The sequence below is a fragment of the Ipomoea nil genome, unplaced genomic scaffold (genome assembly GCF_001879475.1).
Source record: "Ipomoea nil cultivar Tokyo-kokei standard unplaced genomic scaffold, Asagao_1.1 scaffold2845, whole genome shotgun sequence".
Classification (NCBI taxonomy): domain Eukaryota; kingdom Viridiplantae; phylum Streptophyta; class Magnoliopsida; order Solanales; family Convolvulaceae; genus Ipomoea; species Ipomoea nil.
Genome location: NW_017619273.1, coordinates 4,205,459 through 4,227,972, shown reverse-complemented (window position 1 = coordinate 4,227,972; position 22,514 = coordinate 4,205,459). Strand labels below are relative to the sequence as shown.

General features: G+C 36.2%; 2 protein-coding genes and 1 non-coding gene across 5 annotated transcripts; 1 reads left to right on the top strand and 2 right to left on the bottom strand.

The window, feature by feature from the left end:
• The first annotated feature begins 1,268 nt into the window (after positions 1–1,268).
• Positions 1,269–8,634, top strand: LOC109160282 (transcription initiation factor TFIID subunit 12b-like). Of its 3 annotated transcripts, none has more exons than XM_019308580.1 (10): positions 1,269–1,469; positions 1,543–2,462; positions 2,900–3,115; positions 5,481–6,047; positions 6,315–6,389; positions 6,519–6,597; positions 7,010–7,074; positions 7,458–7,499; positions 7,603–7,828; positions 8,384–8,634. In XM_019308580.1, the coding sequence occupies exons 2-9, from the start codon at positions 1,752–1,754 to the stop codon at positions 7,786–7,788; spliced, it is 1,941 nt and encodes a 646-aa protein (XP_019164125.1). In that variant the 5' UTR covers positions 1,269–1,469; positions 1,543–1,751; the 3' UTR covers positions 7,789–7,828; positions 8,384–8,634. The 3 variants fall into 3 exon arrangements, with proteins under 3 accessions (XP_019164125.1, XP_019164124.1, XP_019164123.1); XM_019308579.1 differs by having other exon boundaries at positions 5,472–6,047; positions 7,464–7,499; XM_019308578.1 differs by having other exon boundaries at positions 5,472–6,047.
• A 697-nt stretch (positions 8,635–9,331) lies between these two features.
• Positions 9,332–9,405, bottom strand: TRNAI-UAU. The gene has a single exon. It is a non-coding gene; the product is annotated as a tRNA-Ile (tRNA).
• Positions 9,406–19,372: 9,967 nt separating this feature from the next.
• LOC109160316 (probable polyamine transporter At3g13620) lies at positions 19,373–21,538 on the bottom strand. The gene is made up of 2 exons (XM_019308636.1): positions 20,778–21,538; positions 19,373–20,593 (listed from the first exon to the last, which is right to left on the bottom strand). The coding sequence occupies exons 1-2, from the start codon at positions 21,407–21,409 to the stop codon at positions 19,765–19,767; spliced, it is 1,461 nt and encodes a 486-aa protein (XP_019164181.1). The 5' UTR covers positions 21,410–21,538; the 3' UTR covers positions 19,373–19,764.
• Positions 21,539–22,514: the final 976 nt, after the last annotated feature.

Here is a 22,514-nt window from a genome sequence, read left to right as displayed (position 1 = left end):
CTATATATGGTCCACGATATATATAACAGGGCAATTTATTTTTCTAAATACATAAAAACAAGTCTTTAATTTATAATTTAATTTAATTTGTACTATCCAATACATTTGCGATTTATTATAAATTTTGATTTTTAAAAAATGAAAAATGTAATATGATAGTGTTATTACAATACCACTTGTGATTTTGCATTCAATCCCCATATATAATGTCAATGATAAAGTTATTAAGCTTGGATCATATATGCTACACTGTATTTTAGGTTGAATAATACAAGTTTTAATTAGAAATAATGAAAACGTGTGCTATTGACGGTATTAGAGTCCTTATTATAAGTCCTAGTATAATGTAATACGAGTTCGAGATACCATTACAAAAGTAACATATAATGTCAGTTTTTCATAAACCGACATCAAAATATTACATTAATTTATAATTGTTTTATAGACTTTTGATGTTGATTTTTAATAAAAATCAACATCATAAACTAATTATAAACAATTACAAAATGATTATAAATGTATAATATAACGACCTATTTTTAAACTTTTTTTTTTAATAATTGGTATCTAACATCAGTTTTTAATATAACCATCGTAGTACATTACTGCATTTTTTAATTTTACTTAAATAAATATACGACATCGATTTTTAGCAAACTGATGTTATGTATAGTTACACATTTTTTTTAATCAATGAGTATACAACGTCGATATTTTACAAAATCGACGCCGTATACCTAAATTATTTATATTTAATTAATATTAGTATGACGTCGCTTGTATATATACAACCGACGTATATTCTGAAACACACCACACCACACCACACCACACCACACAATAATTTGCCATATTATAGTTTGCCAAATGCCAACACAATACACCGGTGCTTTGACATACCAGCGAGACGGAACCCCTAGGGCACTGTGAGAATTTGGTTAGATGGTGCAAATATTGGCTTAAGAGAGAGTGGACAGTCGTCATTGATCATACACCAAGAGGAACACAACGTTGTTGCAGACGAGCTCGCAAAAATGACGCTGAGAAGTCATTGTGATTGGATCGAGTTTAACGTGCCACCAGAGTGCATTACAGAATCCTTGAGGAGAGACCGGGAGCTCTTCACCGAAGGCACCAAGTCTTAGCTTTGCTGGGCTCACCCCCCTTTTTATCCCAAAAAAAAAAAAAAAAATATAACATGGAGTATGAATGATTTTCGAGCCCTATTGGATGCACAATTGGGTCGGACCTAGTTACCAAGACCCGAACGCTGACCCCAAATGAAAACGGACACGAACCGGCTCACTCTCCATGGAGTCACCTTGTCCAGTGGGAAGAAGCATCTCATCTCTGCCACCGGAAACCCTCTTCCTATTCCTCTTCCTGTCAGCTTCGCCGGAAACCTATTTCTCATAACAAAGCTTTTCGCTCAAGCTTCCTTCTCTGCTCCAGAAGATCCAATTTTCGAGGTAACATGTTTATCTGATTGCGTTTATTCAAATTTATTTTCAGGCCAACTAAATTTCTTCTTCTTCTTCATAGAAAATTACCGCTGCCGCTGCGTAATCTTTCTGTCAATACTCTTTCCTTCTTTTCTCCGGCAAAACGCGATATAGGATAAGAAGGTTTCCTTAGCGAATTTTCTTCTCCGATAGTAGCAGTTTCTCCCCAAATCGAAAGGAGCCTTTTGGATACTGAATATACACCACACAAGTACATTACTGGTCTTGAATTTTCCGAATTGAGTGAAAATGGCGGAAAATCCATCGTCATCCCCGAAACCAATGCAATCAGGAAATCAAGTTATGGAAGCGTCGAACACGCAGTTACAAACGGTCGCTGCGGCCGGGGCGGCTGGGACAGTGTCGAATACTGGAATCCCCATGGCCTCGCCGTCAAATTCAATTTCCCACTCGCCTTCCGTTGACCTCCCGCAAATCCCCATGACCCCATCGCAACAACAGCCGCAGATGCTTCAGCAACAACAACAACAGCAGCAACAAATGCAGCAGCTTCAGCAGCAGAGTAGTAATAGCAACAACAATAACAATAGTAGCAGTAACAACAATAATAATATGATGGCGGCTGCCATGGCGTCTAATTTTCAGATGCAGCAAAGCTTGCAGAGATCGCCCTCAATGTCGAGGTTGAGTCAAGTGCAGCAACAGCAGCAGCAGCAGTTTGGTATGACGAGACAGCAAATGGCGGCTGGGCTTTACGGGCAGATGAATTTTGGTGGTGGCGGTGGCGGTGTACCTCAGCAACAGCAGCAGCAACCCCAACAACAACAGCAGCAGAATCCCCAACAGCAACAAATGGGGCAGATGGTTGGCGGTGGGAATTTATCTAGATCGGCATTGATAGGGCAGACCGGGCAACTCTCCATGTTACCTGGACAAAATGTCATGGCTGCTGCTGCGGCGACTGCCCAATTTAATTTGCAGTCTCAATTTTTGTCAACGGTATGGAAGTTGCTTGTTTATTCATCTGCATTCACTATTTGTTTAGCAACACTATATTCCCCTAGCATATAGTTCCAAGTTTGAAATTGAGCATTGACACGTAGACAAGCTCAGATGTGTGTTTATCTGATCCTGTTCCAGAACCGTAATCTAAGCATATGGGAATATGAGCTTGACCCATAGAGATAGTCATTATAATCTTGCGAGTTTTGCTGGAATGGTGGTGCCATCATAGTGCTAAAAGGCCTCTTTTATTAATAATATTTCTGTATTTTAACGAGTGATATTAGCGTGGTGCATGTATTTTGTAAAGAAGTTCATTACTATATATATATATATATATATATATATATATATATATAGATAGAGAGAGAGAGAGAGAGAGAGAGAGTTTGTTTCTTTGTGCATTTCTGAAGTGGTTTTGCTTCTTGTTGCAGCCTCGGCAGAAGACTGGTTTGGTGCAGGGATCTCAGCTGCATTCAGGGAGCTCCCATGGGCAGCCATTGCAGGGAATTCAGGCAATGGGGATGATGGGATCTCTAAATTTGAGCTCTCAACTTAGAGCCAATGGATCCCTTTATGCCCAGCAAAGGATGAACCCGGCCCACCTGAGGCAACAAGTGTCTCAGCAAACTCCGCTCACCTCCAATCAGGTATTTATTTTAATATTTTGCTAGTATGCATCCATTATGGTAGAATCTACTCTTGCAATGTTTCTTTTATTTATTTATTATTTATTTTGGTTCTTTCACTTCATAGTATTGGTAGACTTGTAGTAAACCTTTTAAAGAATTTAGTTGCAGTCATATCCTTAAATTAGGTTTTACTTTAGATTATATTAGGCCATGTATTTGCCCAATAGTTTTCAATCCCAAGCAACATGAGTTGTCTAGTTTTTGTTCTAGAGAAAAAATTTCAGGCATAAGAAATAGTCCTTTGGGAGCAACATTTGATAGTGTTTGGTGAATTTCTAGCCTATCTGGGCCTCTGGGGATATACTACTCGACATTTTGGCATTTCTAGAATTTTCTTCTTTGGCTTCTTTCCAATCCAAGTTGCTGATCAGCTCTACCTCCAGAATATTCTGCGTTGATCCCAATCATCCCATGCCCCATTGACTAATGCCACCATTAAAATTAGAGTTTATTACCGAAATGGTCCCTCGACTATAGCGAAATTACCAATTTGGTCCTCGACAATTTTTCTTACCCAATTAAGTCCTCGACTTTAAAAATATTAACCATTTTAGTCCTCCATCCGGTCAGGCGTTAAAAGTCCATTAATTTAGAGGGCATTGATGGAATTTCGCACTTCTTGGTGGTGGGGATTTGCAGTCGCCGGGACCGCTGAGGTTTCCAGATTGCGGAAGAGCCAAAGAAAGATTCGAAAGCCTTGCGCTGTTGGTCGGACCCGACAACCTTAACCATGGTGACGGATTCCAGATCCTGAAGCATCTGCTGCGCTCTCTCGAAGGCTTTGAGGTGAGAATCTATGCCTCTGGGGCCGTCCTCCATTGCCGGTTTTATGCGGCGGAGTCTCTTTAGCCTCCCCCACTCTCCCTTGTTGCATCAAGCAAATCCCCAGATTACACATCTTGTTGTTGTCTGATGCTATCGCTAAAGCCCTTCTGTATGCATCTTCTGCTTCTATGTAGTTGCTTTGCTGCATCAAAGCCCACCCCAAATTCCCCTGCATACAAACAATGATTTTTAAATTTTTTTTGGGGTTTCTTTCTCTCAATTTACTGATCATCTGTTGAGATTAGATGAATGAATGGGTTTCTTTCTCTCAATTTACTAATCATCTTTGAAGTAAATTGAGAAGACCCATGAACAATTTGTGCCTCAACAGATCTGCGCATGAGAAGACCCATTCAATCATCCAATCTCCCACATCTGTCAACACCACAAATAAGTGTAAAAATTCAATCTTTGCAATGTATTTGTTTGCCCTATATTACAACTTTGAACTCAGATTGGCGCAGATCTTTGAAGTAATAATGCTCTTAGATTTTCTCAAAAAAAAAAGAAAAGAATTCGCTTGAAAACATCGTCTCTTCTTACCACCGGGCAGTTGTTCTTCTCCCTGCCGTGGAGGAGATATCACTGCTTCCAGGCCTTGGAGTTAGTGAAGTTGTGTAGCTCTTCCATGATTTCCTGTTTCTAGGTTGTTCCATAACCAGAGTGTTGAAATTGAAAGCTCTATGTTTTAGGTTAAACAAATTGGGGATTTCTCCCCTTGTCTGTAAACACAGTGCGTGGGCACTATGGGCAGCCCATTCATCAAGTAAAATTCCATTAATGCCCTCCACTTAAACAGATTTCTTACGCCTAAATGAACAGAGGACCAAAATGGTTAACATTTTCAAAGGCGAGGACTTAATTGGGTAAGAAAAATTGTCGAGGACCAAATTGGTAATTTCACTATAGTCGAGAGACCATTTCGGTAATAAACTCTTAAAATTATAACTCCTGTTTGAATTCTCACTAGAAATCAACAATTCAGTGCAATACTGAAAGGACCAACAATTTTGTGCTGCTTAAGCTGACTATACTATATGATACAGAGTACTAGTCTAGTACACTTTGCTTAGGCTTACTTTTACTTCTTAAATTCACTCTAGTTCAGGATTTGAGTCAAGTCTTACTGGCATACTGGCAGTGAAAACTTTGTATCTAAGGCATACTTTAGGGAAGCTTAATCTTGGTAAAAGTACATGCTATGTCTTCTTTTTAGCATTTCCATTGCTATATGGCTTGTTACACACATACACTTGCTGAAAGCGTGAGAATATGAAAGTAGAGTTTATGCTGCCTTTTCTTTTTCCTATTGATGAGGTGTCATTGATCTTTTCCCATTTAAGGTGATGTAACTTCTAACTAGGTGGAGGTTATTTAAGAGCATTTATTATGTCAGTGTCTTTAGTACATTGTGTTTTAAATTTTCTGCTCATGTGTTGACTGCTACATTCTTCTCAATTTATTTTTTTTGCGTCATAATGTTGTCTAGACATTACAGGCACAGAACCTTCAAAGGACGTCATTTATGAATTCTCAGTTATCTGGATTGACTCCAAATGTTCAATCTGCTATGATACAGAACACTTTAGCTCAGCAACAGTGGTTAAAGCAAATGCCTACATTATCTTCTTCACCAAATTCCCCTTCATTCCGTCTTCAGCAGCAGCAGAGGCAATTACTTATTCAGCAGCAATTAGCTTCAAATCAACAGTTACATCAAAATTCAATGGGTTTGAACCAACAACAGTTATCCCAAATTGTACAGCAGCAACAAATGGGGCATCCCCAGATGCAGCAGCAGCAGGCACCGCCAGCACCAGCACAGCAACAGTCGCAGCCAGCAGACCAGCAGCAACAACAGCCTGGACAGCAGCTTTTGCATCAACAACAGCAGTCTTCTCCACATATGGTTGCCCCCACATGCCAAAAGTCAATGAGTTTAACTGGATCACAACCAGATGCTACTGCATCTGGAGCCACTACTCCTGGGGGAAGCTCAAGCCAGGGAACTGAAGCAAGCAACCAACTTCTTGGGAAGAGAAAAATACAGGATCTAGTTTCACAGGTTCAATCTCTGGATTCACTTGTTTAAAAGTTTCCTTTATGAATAATAGTTAAACCATAAGAACATCAGTTCAGTTTCATTTTAGGTTGAAAATTGTTTCCACTTTAAGCTCTATACAAAATTAAAGTAAATTAGTAATTTAAGAATCTGATATCTGGCAAGAGACTTTCTTACATGTAATGTTATAAGATGTCTTTGTTGCTTCAAGTAATTCATCCCTTAAGGATATTTTTTCAAGTGCTCTGATCAATCTTTATAATGGTCCAGGTGGATTCTCTGGGTAAGCTTGATCCTAATGTTGAAGAACTTCTTTTAGAGTTTGCTGATGACTTCATTGATTCAGTGAGACTCTGAAATACTCTTTCTTTCTCTTTTTGGTGTCTGGCATTCAAAGCTATCTATGCAAATCACATCATTTTCATTTTACCTTTTCTTAATATATAGAAATCTTTTGTTGCATGGTTATTGCAGGTTACTACATTCGCTTGCAATTTGGCGAAGCATAGAAAATCATCAACCCTGGAATCAAAGGATGTATTGTTGCATCTAGGTCTGTCCTGCAACAGTGAGCTTACTTATTTGTGTTGTTTGTCTATTTATTTTCCTTAGAATCATGCCATTTATGACTTCATAACTTCAAGTTTCATTGTAGTTATGCCAAGTCTTGCAAAGTATTACATTCCAATTACTAATGGAGGGCATTTGTTTTGGTTTACTTTACTGCACAGTTAAATTGGTTGCCGTAAAATAAACCTTTCCAATTAATGCAGGGCAGGGCACTATACCACTTAATATGATTTTATGGAAGGGTTATCCATTCATATAAGTGGTACACTGCCTTTTTATTTTATTTTTTGGAATGTGAGTTGATGGATACACTACTGTCAAATCATATTATTCTTGCCTTAACATCAGATGGAAAATCATTGAGGCTTTCAGTAATTAACTCAAATTTTTTACAGAAAAGAACTGGAACCTGACAATTCCAGGCTTCTCAAGTGAGGAGAAGAAACAGCAATCAGAGCATGTAAGTCTTATCTCTCTCTCTGAATTCCAACCAAAATGTATATTCAGTTTTGTGTTTCTGCTGTTCATCTGTAAAAGAAAAAAATCTTAGTTTTAATGGCCAGCTGAAGTAGCCTAATGTGCTAATATTTGAGCTGGGTTAAGAGGTTAGGCTTAGTCATTAAGAGCACAATTGAGGCCTTGAATCAGAACCTGTTCCTCTTCACCCCATCCACCGAGAAATGAAAATGATAAAATAAGCTGTTGCTGATTAATATTTGTTTTATTTCCTTTGGTGGGTTAGGGAATTCTATTAATAAGGGCAGTGTGGAAGAACTGAGGTCAATACTCTTGTAGCTTGTAATGAGCTAGAACTCAAAATAAATGATACTGGTTTTACTTTTATTGCAGCCATCAAGTGATATCCACAAAAAGCGCTTGGATGTGGTAAGTAAAGAGTGGTATACCTATTTCTCTTTATACATACACACATATATTACCTTCTTTCAAGTTGGTTAACTTTTGAAACCGTCATATATATTTTTCTTAGATACGTTCATTGATGGAAGCTTCACATGCTGAAACAAGCACAAGTGCAAATAATGCTAAGCAGATGGTTAGGCAGGGGATGGGTGATCATATTGGTCAAAACCACATGATAAGAGCTCCAAGTTCAGAGCAGTTGGTTTCACAGGCTAATGCTTCTAAGATGTTGCAACAAATGACTCGGTTTTGATGCACATCTTTTATTGGACTCCCTATTGAGGAACTTGTAGGTAAGGGCATATCAATAACATCAGTGAATGAATTATCCATGTTTTTATTAACTCTTGATACATGGGGGTTTAGGGGCCTTGAATTTACATCGATCCTGTCTTTTGCTTGCTGTTTGTGGGATCCACATCAATTGTAGTTTTGAATAAATAATTTCATTCCCAAGATTTAATTCATGCTTGGTCGACATAGAAGTCAAAGTACCAGTAATCTTAACTTGTCAAAGATGAATGCACTTAGAAGTTAGGACCTTCTATCCTAATACTTAAAGAGAAGCTAAACTGCATGTATGCTGTTTGATGCTTGAAGTATATTATGTTGAGCTCCCTCGATGATGCCTATTTGGTGTTTCTCCATGTCCTTGCTACCAAAATATAGCCATATACGTATCCTTTATTTGCAACTTTTGTCAGATTGGCAGAATTGATGCCATAAACTACTTTATTATTATAATATAATGACATTAGCTTATTCTTTCTTCAATTCCCGCTCCTTTGTCTTGAATGGATGATTTGGCTACAAAATTTTCAACAACGTACCTCTAATCCATGTTACAGATTATTATAGTGATGAAAGCAGAACTTCTTCAGCTTACCAAAGTTGGAACACCTGAGCATGTTTGTGAAGTCTTTGTGTTATCAAGTGGTGCCAAATTTCTCATAGTTTCTGTAAGTTAACATGTCTTCTGCAGAATGTTAAATCTTGGTCAGATTTTTTTTTTTTTTTTTTAAAGAATGGTTATATAGTGTTTATAGACTGCATCTAAAAAGTCAGTTTGTGACAATATCTGTTTGTTTAGTAGCCTAAACTATACACTTCTTCTCCAAAAGGTTGAATCTCCGACCCTATAGCTCAATGGCTCCGCAGACAAAAACTATACACTTTCTAGAGGGATTGCTGAAGTATTTTTTTTTTTTCAGACTTGAACAATTAATCTACTGCCCAATTCTAAAATATTTCTTCTAACAAGAGGCTTTTCTTGTGTAGCCAATTCTAAAATTTTACATTCCACTATTTCATTATACTTGTATATGGCACAAAAGATCACGGCTATCGGAAATTGTACCATTTGTTGGGTCTTCTCTTATTTTCTTTATTTTTTTAAAGTTTTAAATTCAACATGTTATGCTTAATATTACTTTTAAAATAATTTATAAATATATGTTTTATATAGTAATACAGTAATATTAAATTAAATATCACAAGTGTTTCAACAACAACAACAACAACAACAATAATAATAATAATAATAATAATAATAATAATAATAATAATAATAATAATTAATATTAATATCACAAAACAATTTAAATCGTAAAGAGTGTGAATAAATGTAAAAAATTACAATAATTGTAGCGTATGTGGTCATTGTTTGATTGTTTTAGGTTTTTTTTTTTTTTTTTTTTTTTTTTTTTTGAGATTTGTCAAGTTCTATGCCCGTGGGGTTAAGTACAATTTAAATGTAATTTATTGTTCAAGACTTTATCAATAGGTTCACTATTAGCTGGTCCTGGCGGGGCTTGAACCCGCGACCTTCGGCTCATAAGACCAACGCTCTAACCAACTGAGCTACGGGACCATTTTAATATCATATGTTTATTATAACAATATTGTCGGTTGATTAAGATAACATCGATTTGCATATTATCATTTTCACATTTTTTTTTTGTATAAATAAAATCAATGTTACAAAATATGTTATGAAAAACATCTTTTGAATGATACTCATACTAATATATTTTGAATCTGAGTTATTTATTGATTGACTTGCAATATTGATAAAATGATCATGTTACATTGTGAAAATGAACATCCAATATTCTCTTTATGAACCTATTTTAGGTTCATCGGTATTATGATATAGTTGCATTATTATTGTAACAGTATTGTAAAAATGAACCACCAATATTGTGAAAATAAGTTTGCAATGTTTCATTAATTAATATATTTGAGATCTATCACTAATGGCATGAAATTGGTTAGTTTAGGGATTCAATTGTAGCCTTTTTAGGTTCAGTGGCCTAATTGCATTAACGCGTGCAGTTCGATGGCCTATTTGACCCTTATTCCAATTTAATTTTTGAATATATAAAACTTTATTTTCTAGTATTAAATTATACAATCGTGTTATAGTGTTAAACCAATCCTCAATGTTTGAAACAAACACAAAATATGAACAGAATAATAATAATAATAATAATAATAATAATAATATATGTAGTATCTAACCCTTATGTAAATGTGGACAATAATAATAATTTAAATATGAGTAAAAGACATTTCTGGTCCTAAATTTATAGTGGCTTGGACAATTTTAGTCCTTTATAAAAAAATTTGTCATTTTATGGACAGAGTTATTGTGGCGAGGACATTTTTGGTCCTCCATTATATTTCTGTTAGATAACCGTCTGAGAGAGGGATAATTACGTCAATTTAGGCTATCTCCTTCTATCTATTATATCTATGTGTGTTTTGTTTTCTTCTCGGTCATAATTCGAAGGAGTCGGAGAGTCCAAGTTGCAGTTGTACGAAGAAATTGCCAGAGAATCGAAGCCGCCAAACAGGTTACTAATCAAATAGATAAAAGGAGAATCGAAGCCGCCAAACACACATAGATATAATAGATAGAAGGAGATAGCCTAAATTGACGTAATTGTCCTTCTCTCATACGGTTATCTAACAGAAATATAGACGGAGGACCAAAAATGTCCCCGCCACAATAACTCTGTCCATAAAATGACAATTTTTTTTATAAATGACTAAAATTGTCCAAGCCTATAAGTCTAGGACCAAAAATGTCTTTTACTCTTTAAATATGTATAGGTCACTATACTGCATGAGAAGTAATGTATATAGATTGGTGATAATATGGTGTATAATTTGTGTGGTGAGTGGATAAGGAACCTTATACCAATCGCACCCAATTATTGCATTAGGAATATTGAAAAGCAATTTTAATTGGATTAATTAGATTGCCAACCTCATATTGATATTAATAAGGGAAAATTAAAATTTTAGTCTGTTAATGTAAAATTAATATTTCATTATTATGAGTTATTAAAGTTGGCCCTTAATTAAAATTAATAATTATAAAATTGATTACTTTTGTCTTTCAAATAACCAAAACAATCACTTATGAATGTTGTATTTTTAGTTCTTATAATACATCTTTGATGGACGAAAAATCACTTTTATGACTAATTGGATATAACTAAAGCCTATGATCGGATGGAATGGTAATTCCTGCGAAGAATGTTGGAGGTTATGGGGTTTGATGATCGTTGGATTAATCTAATCATGCAATGTGTCACTACAGTTCAGTATAATATTCTGGTGAATGGTGCTAACAGTGGCAGGTTAATACCAACTAGGGGTCTCAGACAGGGGATCTGTTTTCTCCATATTTGTTTATTATGAAGGATTGTCTATGTTGCTACAAAGAGCCCAGATGGCTGGCTCTTTACATGGGTGTAGAGTGGCGCGGGCCCCTCGATATCACATCTATTTTTTGCAGATGATAGTCTGCTTTCTTCAAGGCGAATGCTCAGGAGGCGGGTGTGATAAAGGAGTTCCTGGAACGTTATAAGGAGCTATCTGGACAAAAGGTAAATTATCATAAATTCAATATTTGTTTCAGTAAAATACCACGGAGGAAGACAGGGAAGTAGTTGCAGAATGTTTACAGGTAGATCAGGCGCCTAATTTTGGGAAGTACCTAGGTTTACCCTGTTTTATTGGGAGGAATAAGAGAATGGTTTTCTCTTATACTGAGGATAAGATTAAACAGAGGATTGGGTCGTGGAACAAAAAATTACTTACACAGGCAGGTAAGGAGGTGCTATTGAAAAGTGTGGCGCAATCAATGCCAACCTTTTCAATGAGTGTTTTCTTGTTACCTGATGCAGTTTGTTTGTCGATCCAAAGAACCATGAACAGATATTGGTGGGGGAGTGGTGGAGAAATGGGGATTCATTGGAAAGCCTGGGATAAGTTATGTGTCCTTAAGAAGTTTGGGGGGGTCTGGGTTTTAAGGATCTCAAAAGTTTTAATTTGGCAATGCTAGGGAAACAGGCATGGCGTTTTCTCACAAATCCTAGTTCCCTGGTTGCAAAAGTTTATAAGGCTTCCTGTTACATCTTTTGTTGATACCAAGGTTGACAATTGCTCAAGTTATGCCTGGAGAAGTATTATGGCTGCACATGATATGGTGGTTGCAGGGTACGTATGAGGATTGGGGATGGAAAAACAACTTTGATCTGTGGATACCCGTGGTTACCCGATGATCTAAGTCCTCTCGTTCAAACATATATGCCTGAGGAGCTCAGACATGCTAAAGTTGCAGGTTTAATTGATGATCAGACTAATATGTGGGATCCCCATATCTTGTCAGATTTATTTAATGCTAAGGATGTCAATCGTATACTCAGGATCCCTGTAAGCCTGGATATGATGACTCATGGTATTGGCCTGGGGACCCAAATGGAGTTTATACAGTAAAGAATGCCTACAGGAATATTGTGGGAAATTATGAGCATATACCAGGAGAGTTTGATGGATGGGTTAATATGTGGAAAATGAAGGTCCCCCAAAATGGAAGACTTTTTTGTGGCGAGCGATCTGCAATATCCTCCCTACCACTACTAATTTAATTATGAAGAGGGTCGATGTTGATCCAACATGCCAGATGTGTGGTTTAATGCAGGAGAATATTATACATGCTCTAGTTATTTGTGACTATTCTAAAATTATTTGGAATATTTCAGGATTGCCTGTCACAAATATTGTTACGGATTCTTTCTCTGTCTAGCTAACGGCTGCACTTGCAATTTTGATAGACGAACAGAGGGGTGTCTTGGTGGCGGTTCTATACTATTTGTGGACAAGCCGAAATTCGGCCGTGTGGGAGAAATCATTACCCCACCCCGCCGGCTTATGGAGAAGGGCAACCACAACCATCGCCTCGTACCGTCAAGCAAACCAGCGCCCTCCACCACCCTTGGTGTCGCACGAACTGGAAGTGGGAACCCAAGTCAGGCCAAGGTGTTATGTAGATGTTGGCTACCGGCATACAACGGGGGAGGCAACCTATGGTATGGTACTCCTCATGCCGAACGGGACCTTTATGTCGACGCGAAATGGAAGACTGCCGGTTTGTGTCTCGCCTTTTATGGCAGAAGCCTTAGCTTGTAAAGAGGCTTTATCCTGGTTGCTCGAGAAGAATGTAGTGGATGTGGATATACTAACCGATTGCTTACAGCTCAGAAACATCATGCGTCAGGTATCAACAACTATAATGTCATATGTTGGAGTCACGATAGCAGGAGGATGGTGGCTTTGTTTATGTATTGTTCATTCAGTTATATTTCTAGACAGCTTAATTTGTCTGCACATGTCTAGCTTCATTAGCTTTTACTCAGGACCAGTTTATGTTATGGGATGCAATCCCTCCTGACTCTATTGCAGCTTTGCTCCATTAATACAATCATTTATTGGTTGGCTTTCAAAAAAAGTGTTAAATTTACAATTTATATTAATTATAAGAGATTATACCAACTGGATCCTTAACTATTGCGATTTCTCTATAAAAATCACCTAATTAATTTTTTTAGGGATGTCAATTGTACCTTACCCGACGAGGAACCCAATTTCCCGCCCTACGGGGTCGGGGATGGTGACAAAAATAGGAGATCGGGGATGAGGATGAGGGCAATTTTGAATTCCCCGCCAGGGACGGGGGCGGAGATGGGGAGTACACCCCGCCCCCAATATATATATATATATATATATATATATATATATATATATATATATATATATATATATATATATATATATATATATATATATATATATATATATATATATATATATATATATATATATATATATATATATATATGATAGTGTTAATTGCCACGTAATGCGGTAATTAAATAAACACGAGACCAATTAAAGCAAATAAATAACTCTTATTGATCAAAGTGAAGGCCCTAAGTACAATCTACTTGGTTGCTTTGAGTACCGACTGGATGCCTTCGGGATTCTCTAACAACAACCTTTCGATCGTCCAAAAGTCCCTCACACTGTTGCTATCGCGGGTATTTATAGCCGCGGAGCCGGAGACACAAATCCGGTCGTTCGGCATGCTTCCCACGTAGCAACCACGTGTCGCCTCCCCGGGTGCCCTGCCTGTCAACGCATGGAGCCGCCACGTGTCCCTCGTCAGCTTTCACGCCAAAGGGCTACTGCTCGGTGATCGACACTGCTGCTCGGGTAACTCCCGGTCGGATCCTGACCGGGTTCTTCACAAGGAACCCGACCTGTAACCTGCAAAGACAAGAAGAAGGCACACCGGTCGGGGGTAATGCTATGCCAGTCGGGGTATTCCCTACCAATATATATATATATATATATATATATATATATATATATATATATATATATATATATATATATATATAGCCACATAACACACACATATGTATTACTTTGTTATAATATATATAGTTTTAGAACTTTAGAAGCATTCTTCTCATTCTATGTCATGCTTATGAAATATAATGCATATTTAGATGACATGTTTAATTGTAAAATATTGAATACTACTTTAAGTTGGAGATGAATATATATATATATGCGTTATTTATTTAAATATTTTTTAATGTTTAATTTTTAATTATTTTATAACTTATATATAAACAGGGTGGGGAGTCCCTGTCCCCGAATAACCCCCGTGGGGATGGGGATGTGGACGGGGATGGAGAATGGAAAGAAAGTCAGGGGCGGGGATGGGGGTATGTCCCCCGCCCCCACTCCGCTCCGTTGACATCTATAAATTTTTTGTTCGATTTAGTCCCTTAGCTACGAAAACGTTACCTAAAGTAATCCTCTGTTAGATTTTACGTTAAATCTATGTTTGACACAAGGAAAATAATGGAGTACATGTTTACTAAAATGTGTTATGTATTTGAGATATATATCATGTAAGAAGGTTTCACAAAATAATTTTCATTAGTTACTCTTGAATTAATAACTCATTTCCAAGTCTCTAACTACTATATAGTGTGATAACACATCTTTTACCATTTCAAATGAATAGTCACAAAATTGAACTCCAGTGGTGGAATATTGATTAAGTGTAATATTAACACCATTAACTATCGTCTTTAATTGTACTACTTTTTTAAATACAAGAATTAAATTAAACAAAGTTAAGATTTAATGATTAAATTGAACAAAATATTATAATAAAGAAAGTTGATGGGTACTTTGACATCAATCGATAATGTCATAATAATAAATAAACAAACCTGCATGGGCAGCTCAATTGGTCATAGAGGTGAAAGCTTGAAAGAATGATCAGGAATTGAATCTCACCAGCGGCAGTCAGTGAAGGGTTTCTTGTGCGATAAACAAGCAATGATAAAATATTACGTGTAGGAATAATAATAAATAATGTTTTTGGGAAAAATAATAATAAATAAACATTTTAAAAATTTATTTGCCTACTCGTGCGGTTTGTTCTCCCACATGGATAATAAAATAATACTTTGTTAGGGAACACGATTAAGTAAAAGTCCTTATTTTATTTCTTAAAATGTGATTCCCCATAAAGATATGCTTGTATTGACAGGATTTGTTACTATAATACACAACTTGTAACGTGATTTTGATTTTGACGTATAACTTTTTTTATTTTATTTTATTTGAATGTGGAGGAAAATTCACAGTTATTATACAAAAATGTGTACTAAATAAATTTATAAATCTCATTTGTGATCGTAATTGATCAAGATAACTAATGAATTACACTCGCTATTTAAACATGTAATTTTATGATTATTAAATCAACAATTAAACCAATTTTGTTAAAATTGTTCCGCTTATCACGTATAAATTTAAATTTACTATTGGTTATGCATGTCAATATCAAGATTCACATGTAACTTTGAAATTGTAATGCTGCCAAATTAATTTAGCGTTTATTTCCACATTTTAATTTTTTTTAAAAAATAAAATAAAATAGACTAAGGTAGACCGAGAATACTAATTAATTAAATCGTGTTAAATGGAATGGATATTATAGAAAAGAGAGTAAGGAACACCATTACTACATAAACTCCTAAAATTATACTCCCTCATTTATACTTCCTGAGTGACAAATTAGGATTAGTTATTTTTATCATGTGGGTGATGCGGTGTAGACCCAACGGGCTTATGGCACAAGAAGGGGAAAGGGTCAAAGCCCAGGGATGAAGAGGCCCAAAGATAGATACGGGCCAAATCGAGTAGTCGGTCGAGTCGAAGGTCGGGACGAACGCGAGATCGGCACAAGTAGTAGGTCGACCTGGAAGTAGCCGTTAGCATTAAAGAAACCTATTAAAACACCCATTTATTTCCCTATTCAAAACCCACTAAATACCCTCCTTATTTCTAATTTTCATAACCCCCCACATAAACTCCTATTTACTACCCAACTAAAACCACCCATAAATTCCTTACTAAATGCTCCAACGGCTATAATCTTGAACCTTGGCTAGCCATAAAAAGGAAGAGAAGACAAGAAGATGGGGGGATCATCTACTCCTACACACTAGAAAACCACTTACTATTCTTTCTCCTCTAAGATGGCATATTACTCATCCTCACGTGGAAGCACTCTTCCTACACTACTCTCCCAAGAATACTCCATTCATCACTCATGAAGAAGACTTCATCCAAGGCTAGAAAAGAGAAGAGATAGCTCTATTCTTACACCATATTACATGTACAAAATAGCTCTACAATATGTACAAAGACACCTACAAAATACATAGTGGATATAGGCTTGGCACCGCCCAAAAAGGCTCGTAGTTTTCACATTCCGATTTTCACGTAAAAAATCATCGAGCCCATATTTTTAGCAGCTTTATTATGAACGGTGAATCCACCAACCACCGTTGTGTTGGACCTTCGAGGGCCCAAAAGCCCTAAAACCAACAGTGGGTACACAGAAAAATGTTTACATCAAAAGCATGTGAGAGGGATACAAGTTGAGAGTTCAAAATAAGAGTACACCAAGTATTTTCCTTTTAAGTTAGGCAATAAAATATAGAATAGTCTAAGGGGGCGTTTGGTTCAGGTCATCTTAGATTACCTAGGTAATCTGAGTCTGGTATTGTTATATTACCTTGTTTGGTTCAAGTTATAAGATTACCTGGTAATGTTATATTACCTGAAAGCTAATGTGGCGGTAATATTTCAAGGTAATGTGATTACCCCCAATTTTTTAGGTAATCTTAGATTACCTTGAATTATTCCAACTTTGCCCTTGTTAACTAATCCTTATATAATAATAATAATAATAATAATAATAATAATAATAATAATAATAATAATAATAATAATAATAATAAATAAATAAATAAATAATAATGAAATTAATATATGTTTATATAATCAAATATATATGTGTATATTTATATATATTTAATTTTTTTAATATTTAAGCATTGATATACATTCATACATATAAATAAATAAACACATTATACATACATATATATATATATATATATATATATATATATATATATATATATATATATATATATATATATATATATATATATATATATATATATATATATATATAATATATATATATATATATATATTATTGAGGACATTATTGTAAATTGATCCATATAACCTAAAATATAACCTTGAACCAAACAAGGTGATATTATATTACACTATCCAAACCAAATACACAAGGTAATCTTACATTCCCAACATCTTACATTACCTTCCTGGAGGTAATCCTATTACCTGAGGTAATCCAAGATTCCGTGAACCAAACGCCCCTAACAGAATTCTCATAAAGGGAATATTACATTTAATTTAGTCATAAAAGTTCTAACCGCCAACTAATGCACCGTACCTTAATTAATTGACCTTTTAATCAACTAATACCAATCATAAAAAGTGACATAACTTTATTGTTTTTTATTCTAAAATTTTAGAAAAAAAAGAAATTAATGAATTGTTATAATAACTATATTCAATGAATTGGCATTCAAAAAAAATTATTCAATGAATCGTGTTAGAAATATTTATTAATTAATTGATATATTATATTTATAATGTAAAATGTCCTAAATTGTAATATTGTGACTGGACTCTATGCTAATCCAACTATCCAAGTGTACTCTATACTATAAAAGTTATATTCACCTTTTTTGGTTATCTACATTCTTAAAAGTTTACCTCTTTCAAGGTGACATGGCATAAGTCATATCACTATTTATTTATTAATTTTTTTAAAACATGAGGTGGCTTGCAATCCTTGTAAGTTTTGTAAAGATTGAAAGTCTGAAAAATGTGACTCTGTTTTGCAGGGCTTATTTAGGAGCTTATAGCTTATTTTAAGCTTCTAATAAGTTATAAGCTCTGTTTGGTAATATTCCCAAAATAAGCATCTGGCTTAAAATAAGAGCTTATTTTGGAACGCTGCCTTAGGTAGCGTTTCAAAATAAGCTCCTAGCTTCCTAACTTTTTTTCCATTTTTATTCTTATTATTTTAAAGAAATGACATAATTTACCCTTCCCAATTAAAACCATTTTCTCTTCTCCTTTATCTGCAACTTTCACCGCAAATATTATTATTATTATTATTATTATTATTATTATTATTATTGAAGAGATTATTATTATTATTATTATTATTATTATTATTATTATTATTATTATTATTATTATTATTATTATTATTATGAGATTTGTCACAATATTGCTACTTCATTATGAGATGCTAGATCATGATTACACTAATAGTTTTATTTTAAAATGTTAAATTTTAATATGTAAACAAACTAATTTAAATTTTATGAAGATGTCCTTTTTAGTCTTTCTACATTTATAAGCTTATCAAAAAGCTAATTTTACCAAATATTTTCAATCATAACAGCTAGCTTAACCGCTCTTCAGTTTTCAGCTCCGAGCTTATAGCTTTTCCGTTTTCAGCTCCTAGCTTATAGCTTTTCAGCTAGGTTTGCCAAACAGACCCAATGTCATGAATAGAGAGATAATTTTTAACCATTTTTTTCTTAGTATTTGTAAAAATTTAAATGATGTTGCATAAGGACAATACACACACAATGATCCTGCATGTATTTCGTGTGTATCTCACCGACGAATTTAAAAAATCTCTGGAATTGACTTGAGTTACACGTATGGTTCTGACTGTATTGACCATACCTTTTGCCGTAACTGGTCACTCCTTACATCGAGACCAAATTGGTTATTGGGCAAACAGGTGTACCAAAAGCTATTCATGTAATAGGATCGCCTTTGGTAGAATTATTGCGGAGGAGCGATAATGTGAGACTCTACTTTGACTTGTTTTTATGTTTAGTTGTTTACACACTTTTGTATTGTCGTTTCTTACAGTCATATTTATGTTAATACACTTTTCAATGATATGTAAACAAGACATTTCCGGACCTTTGTAGAGAAAATGTTACAAAGATTTGTGATCTATCATTTATCAGTTGGTCTATATATATATGATAACTTTAGAAATCACACAAATTGGACCACAAGGAGCTTTACAATTAGAAGTCTTCAAGGATGGAAACAAGATTTTCTTTCCAAAAGGTTGAATCCCAACTTTAAGGACCCCCTACACTCCGGTCGAATACACGAGTTTCAGACTGTACTACACAATCTCTGTAAAGCCTAAATAGGAAAATACTACATCACTCCCATTACATTCTCCCTACTTTTACTTCTACACTTAAAATATCGATATAAACACTTTTATCGGAGCTCACATGAAAGAAAATAACCTATAGAGCCTACCACATCACCAAGTAAATTTGGGAGAATAAAATTTGGGAGTACATGTAGTAGAACTTGTTTAAATAATATATAAGTTTCCCTATCAAAGATATGAACATTAATCATCAATCTCCTCTGCCTCTTCGCCATGATGAACATGTCCACTGCTAAATTTGAGCCATTTCTTGGCCTTGCAAAGCTTCATCAGAAAATGCCACCCAACCCCACCCACCGTCATCAACCCACTCACCAGAAACACAATCTTGGTGGCTATGGCCATGATATAGATCAAGAAAACAGATGGGATGAGGCACATGACCACCAACGCCGGCAGCTTCAACGGCACCCTGTACGGGCGTTTCAGCGCCGGCGCCTTTCTTCTCAGCCACAGAAACGAAGCGAATTCGAGTAACATCCCCAGGCTGTAGAGGAAATTGGCGGACGAGATTAGGTCGGTGAAGTCCAGGTAAGAAACGGCGAGGGAGATGAGCGTTGCGAGGAGGATTCCGACCCAGGGGGTGTTGAACCACTTGGACCTCGCGCCGAAGAATTTGGGGAGGAAGGCGAGGTCGGCTTGGCCTTGGATTTGGTACGCGCAGCAGCTTAGTTGGGCTTCGAATAGTCCGATGGCGGATAGGACTGCGCCGATTTCTACCCAGAGCTGTAGCCATTTTCCGGCCAGCATTTTCGCCGCCACCGCCATGAACCCGGACTCCCACTCGCTCTGGTCCACGGCCACCGCTCCGGTGACGGCGAATAGCGGGATTATGTAGCCCACACACGTGAAGATCACCGCCACGAACAGGGCTAGTGGGTAAATCTTTCTCGGGTTCTCCACTTCTCCGGCCATCGTGCTCACGTTATCCCAGAAATTTAGGTTCCAAAACAGGGTGTTGAAGTATAAGTTCCAGTCTTTCTTCACCCCCTTCTGCCCTAAACTTCCCCACCTGTTTCCACAAATGTTATTCAGATCAGAAATCTGAGAAACAGTTACAATTTATTGAGATTAACAAGAACAATAAACAATAATAATGACAGAAAGTAAAGAATACAAAATTTATATTAGATAAACTCATATTCTTAATCCTTATACTTATACGAGACAACAGAAAACAGAAAGAATGACATGACCTGTGAGGGTGGATTTTGGGGATGGCGATGAGGGACATGAGAACGAAAGGCGCGAGGGAGACGACGCCGAGGGCGACGGCGGTCCAGCCGACGATGCTCAGGCCGGTGTAGTTGAGGAAAGAGAGGAAAGTTGTAAAGACCAGAACCGCCATGTATCTGGGTAAGCCGGAGGAGAAGACCGGGAATATTCTCTTCAGGTAATCGATGCAGAGGGCCGGAAAAGTGGCGATGTTGATGACGCCGCTGAGGAACTTCAAGGTTCCCATCAGCGACCCTACGAAGGGGCCGAAAGCCCGGTGGGCCCAGATCACGAAGCCACCGTTGCCGGGGAATGCGGTGGAGAGCTCGGCGGTGATCAAGGCCTCCGGGATGCTCCAGATGAATGGGAAGATGAGGAAGCCGAGGATGGCCAGCAGTGGGCCGGCGGCTTGGACCGCCGGTTCCTCACCGTAGGGTCCTCCGGCGACCTCGAAGTATATGAGGAAGATGAGTGGGATTAGGGTGAGCTTTCCCTTGTTCTTCTCGGCGGCGGCGGCGCCGGTAGTTGTAGGGAGTTCTTCAGGATTTGACGGCGGTGGCGAGACGGTTGTCATGGTGGTTGGCGGAGTCTGATTTACCATCTGCTGTGCCATTAATATATACTCCGTATTGTATAGTGATCTCTATCTGCCTACGGGATTAAAAGAATCTGACACTAAACATTTTGCTTGAATTATCAGCAGAATCTTTCATTAAATATGGGAAACAATTATGTGCCCATAAAGTTTACAAATAAAAAATAAAAAATTAAGGCAATTGATTCTAATATAATGACAAACACTAATATGAGCACAAACAAAAAAAAAAAAATTTAAAAGCACTAATCCAAACATAAAAATCAGATTATTAATCAGATGGAATGATACCGTTTTTAATTAGGGGATGATATTTTTAATTGAATGGGTAATCAAATCAAATCCCATAGTTGTGTTTTAAAAAATTGTCAACCAAACACTAACTATGATTTTGATTCCATTTGTAGTGTGTAATCTCATGAACCAAACACACCCTTAATTTGTCAGGAAATGAAAGTGAGGGAATAGAAATTTGGAGTATATGTAGTAAAACTCTACAACATTTGTTTAAGGTGTAAACTCAATTAGTTTGATCGATCACTCTAAAAGTTTTATTCCAGCCACAATATAAGAGTTCGAAACTCACCGAGCACCTGAGAATTATGATGAAAACCCTTTGTGTGCGGAACAAATATGACATTGAATATCTACAGTCTACACTATTTGATACTAATATAAGGCTTAGCTTTGGACAGAAATAATTAGTGACATCATAATACACCATCCTAATTAATTACAATATTTTTTTTGGTAACAAATTACAACAATTTCAAAAATTGTAACACATGTTTCAATTGTCGGCACTCGGCAAGTTTGTACCTATCAATATGACGTTTTAAAACAATATTTTTCCAACGATTCATTAATGGTTTTTAATTTCTTTTTCTGGCATGTCATATCTGGACTCTGGCTGCCAAAGTTGACCAAAATGATTATTTAACATTATTGACAGTACAAATGTTGAAAAAAAAAAAAGGAAAGAATAAAGGTAAATTTGGTAAATTATTTTTCAATATGATTGTAATTCGATTCTCAAAAGATTCCAAAGTGATATCTAAAGTTGAGAGAATCTCTTATCTACTGGATTAATCTTTAGATATGAATTGTTCCTTAAGGCTCAATC

Coding starts and splice junctions, on each gene's coding strand:
- LOC109160282 (XM_019308578.1), top strand. CDS start 1,752: ATGGCGGAAAATCCATCGTCATCCCCGAAACCAATGCAATCAGGAAAT. Junction 6,390..6,518: donor CTGATGACTTCATTGATTCA/GTGAGACTCTGA, acceptor TGGTTATTGCAG/GTTACTACATTCGCTTGCAA. Junction 6,598..7,009: donor GGATGTATTGTTGCATCTAG/GTCTGTCCTGCA, acceptor AATTTTTTACAG/AAAAGAACTGGAACCTGACA.
- LOC109160316 (XM_019308636.1), bottom strand. CDS start 21,409: ATGGCACAGCAGATGGTAAATCAGACTCCGCCAACCACCATGACAACC. Junction 20,594..20,777: donor CCCAAAATCCACCCTCACAG/GTCATGTCATTC, acceptor TTGTGGAAACAG/GTGGGGAAGTTTAGGGCAGA.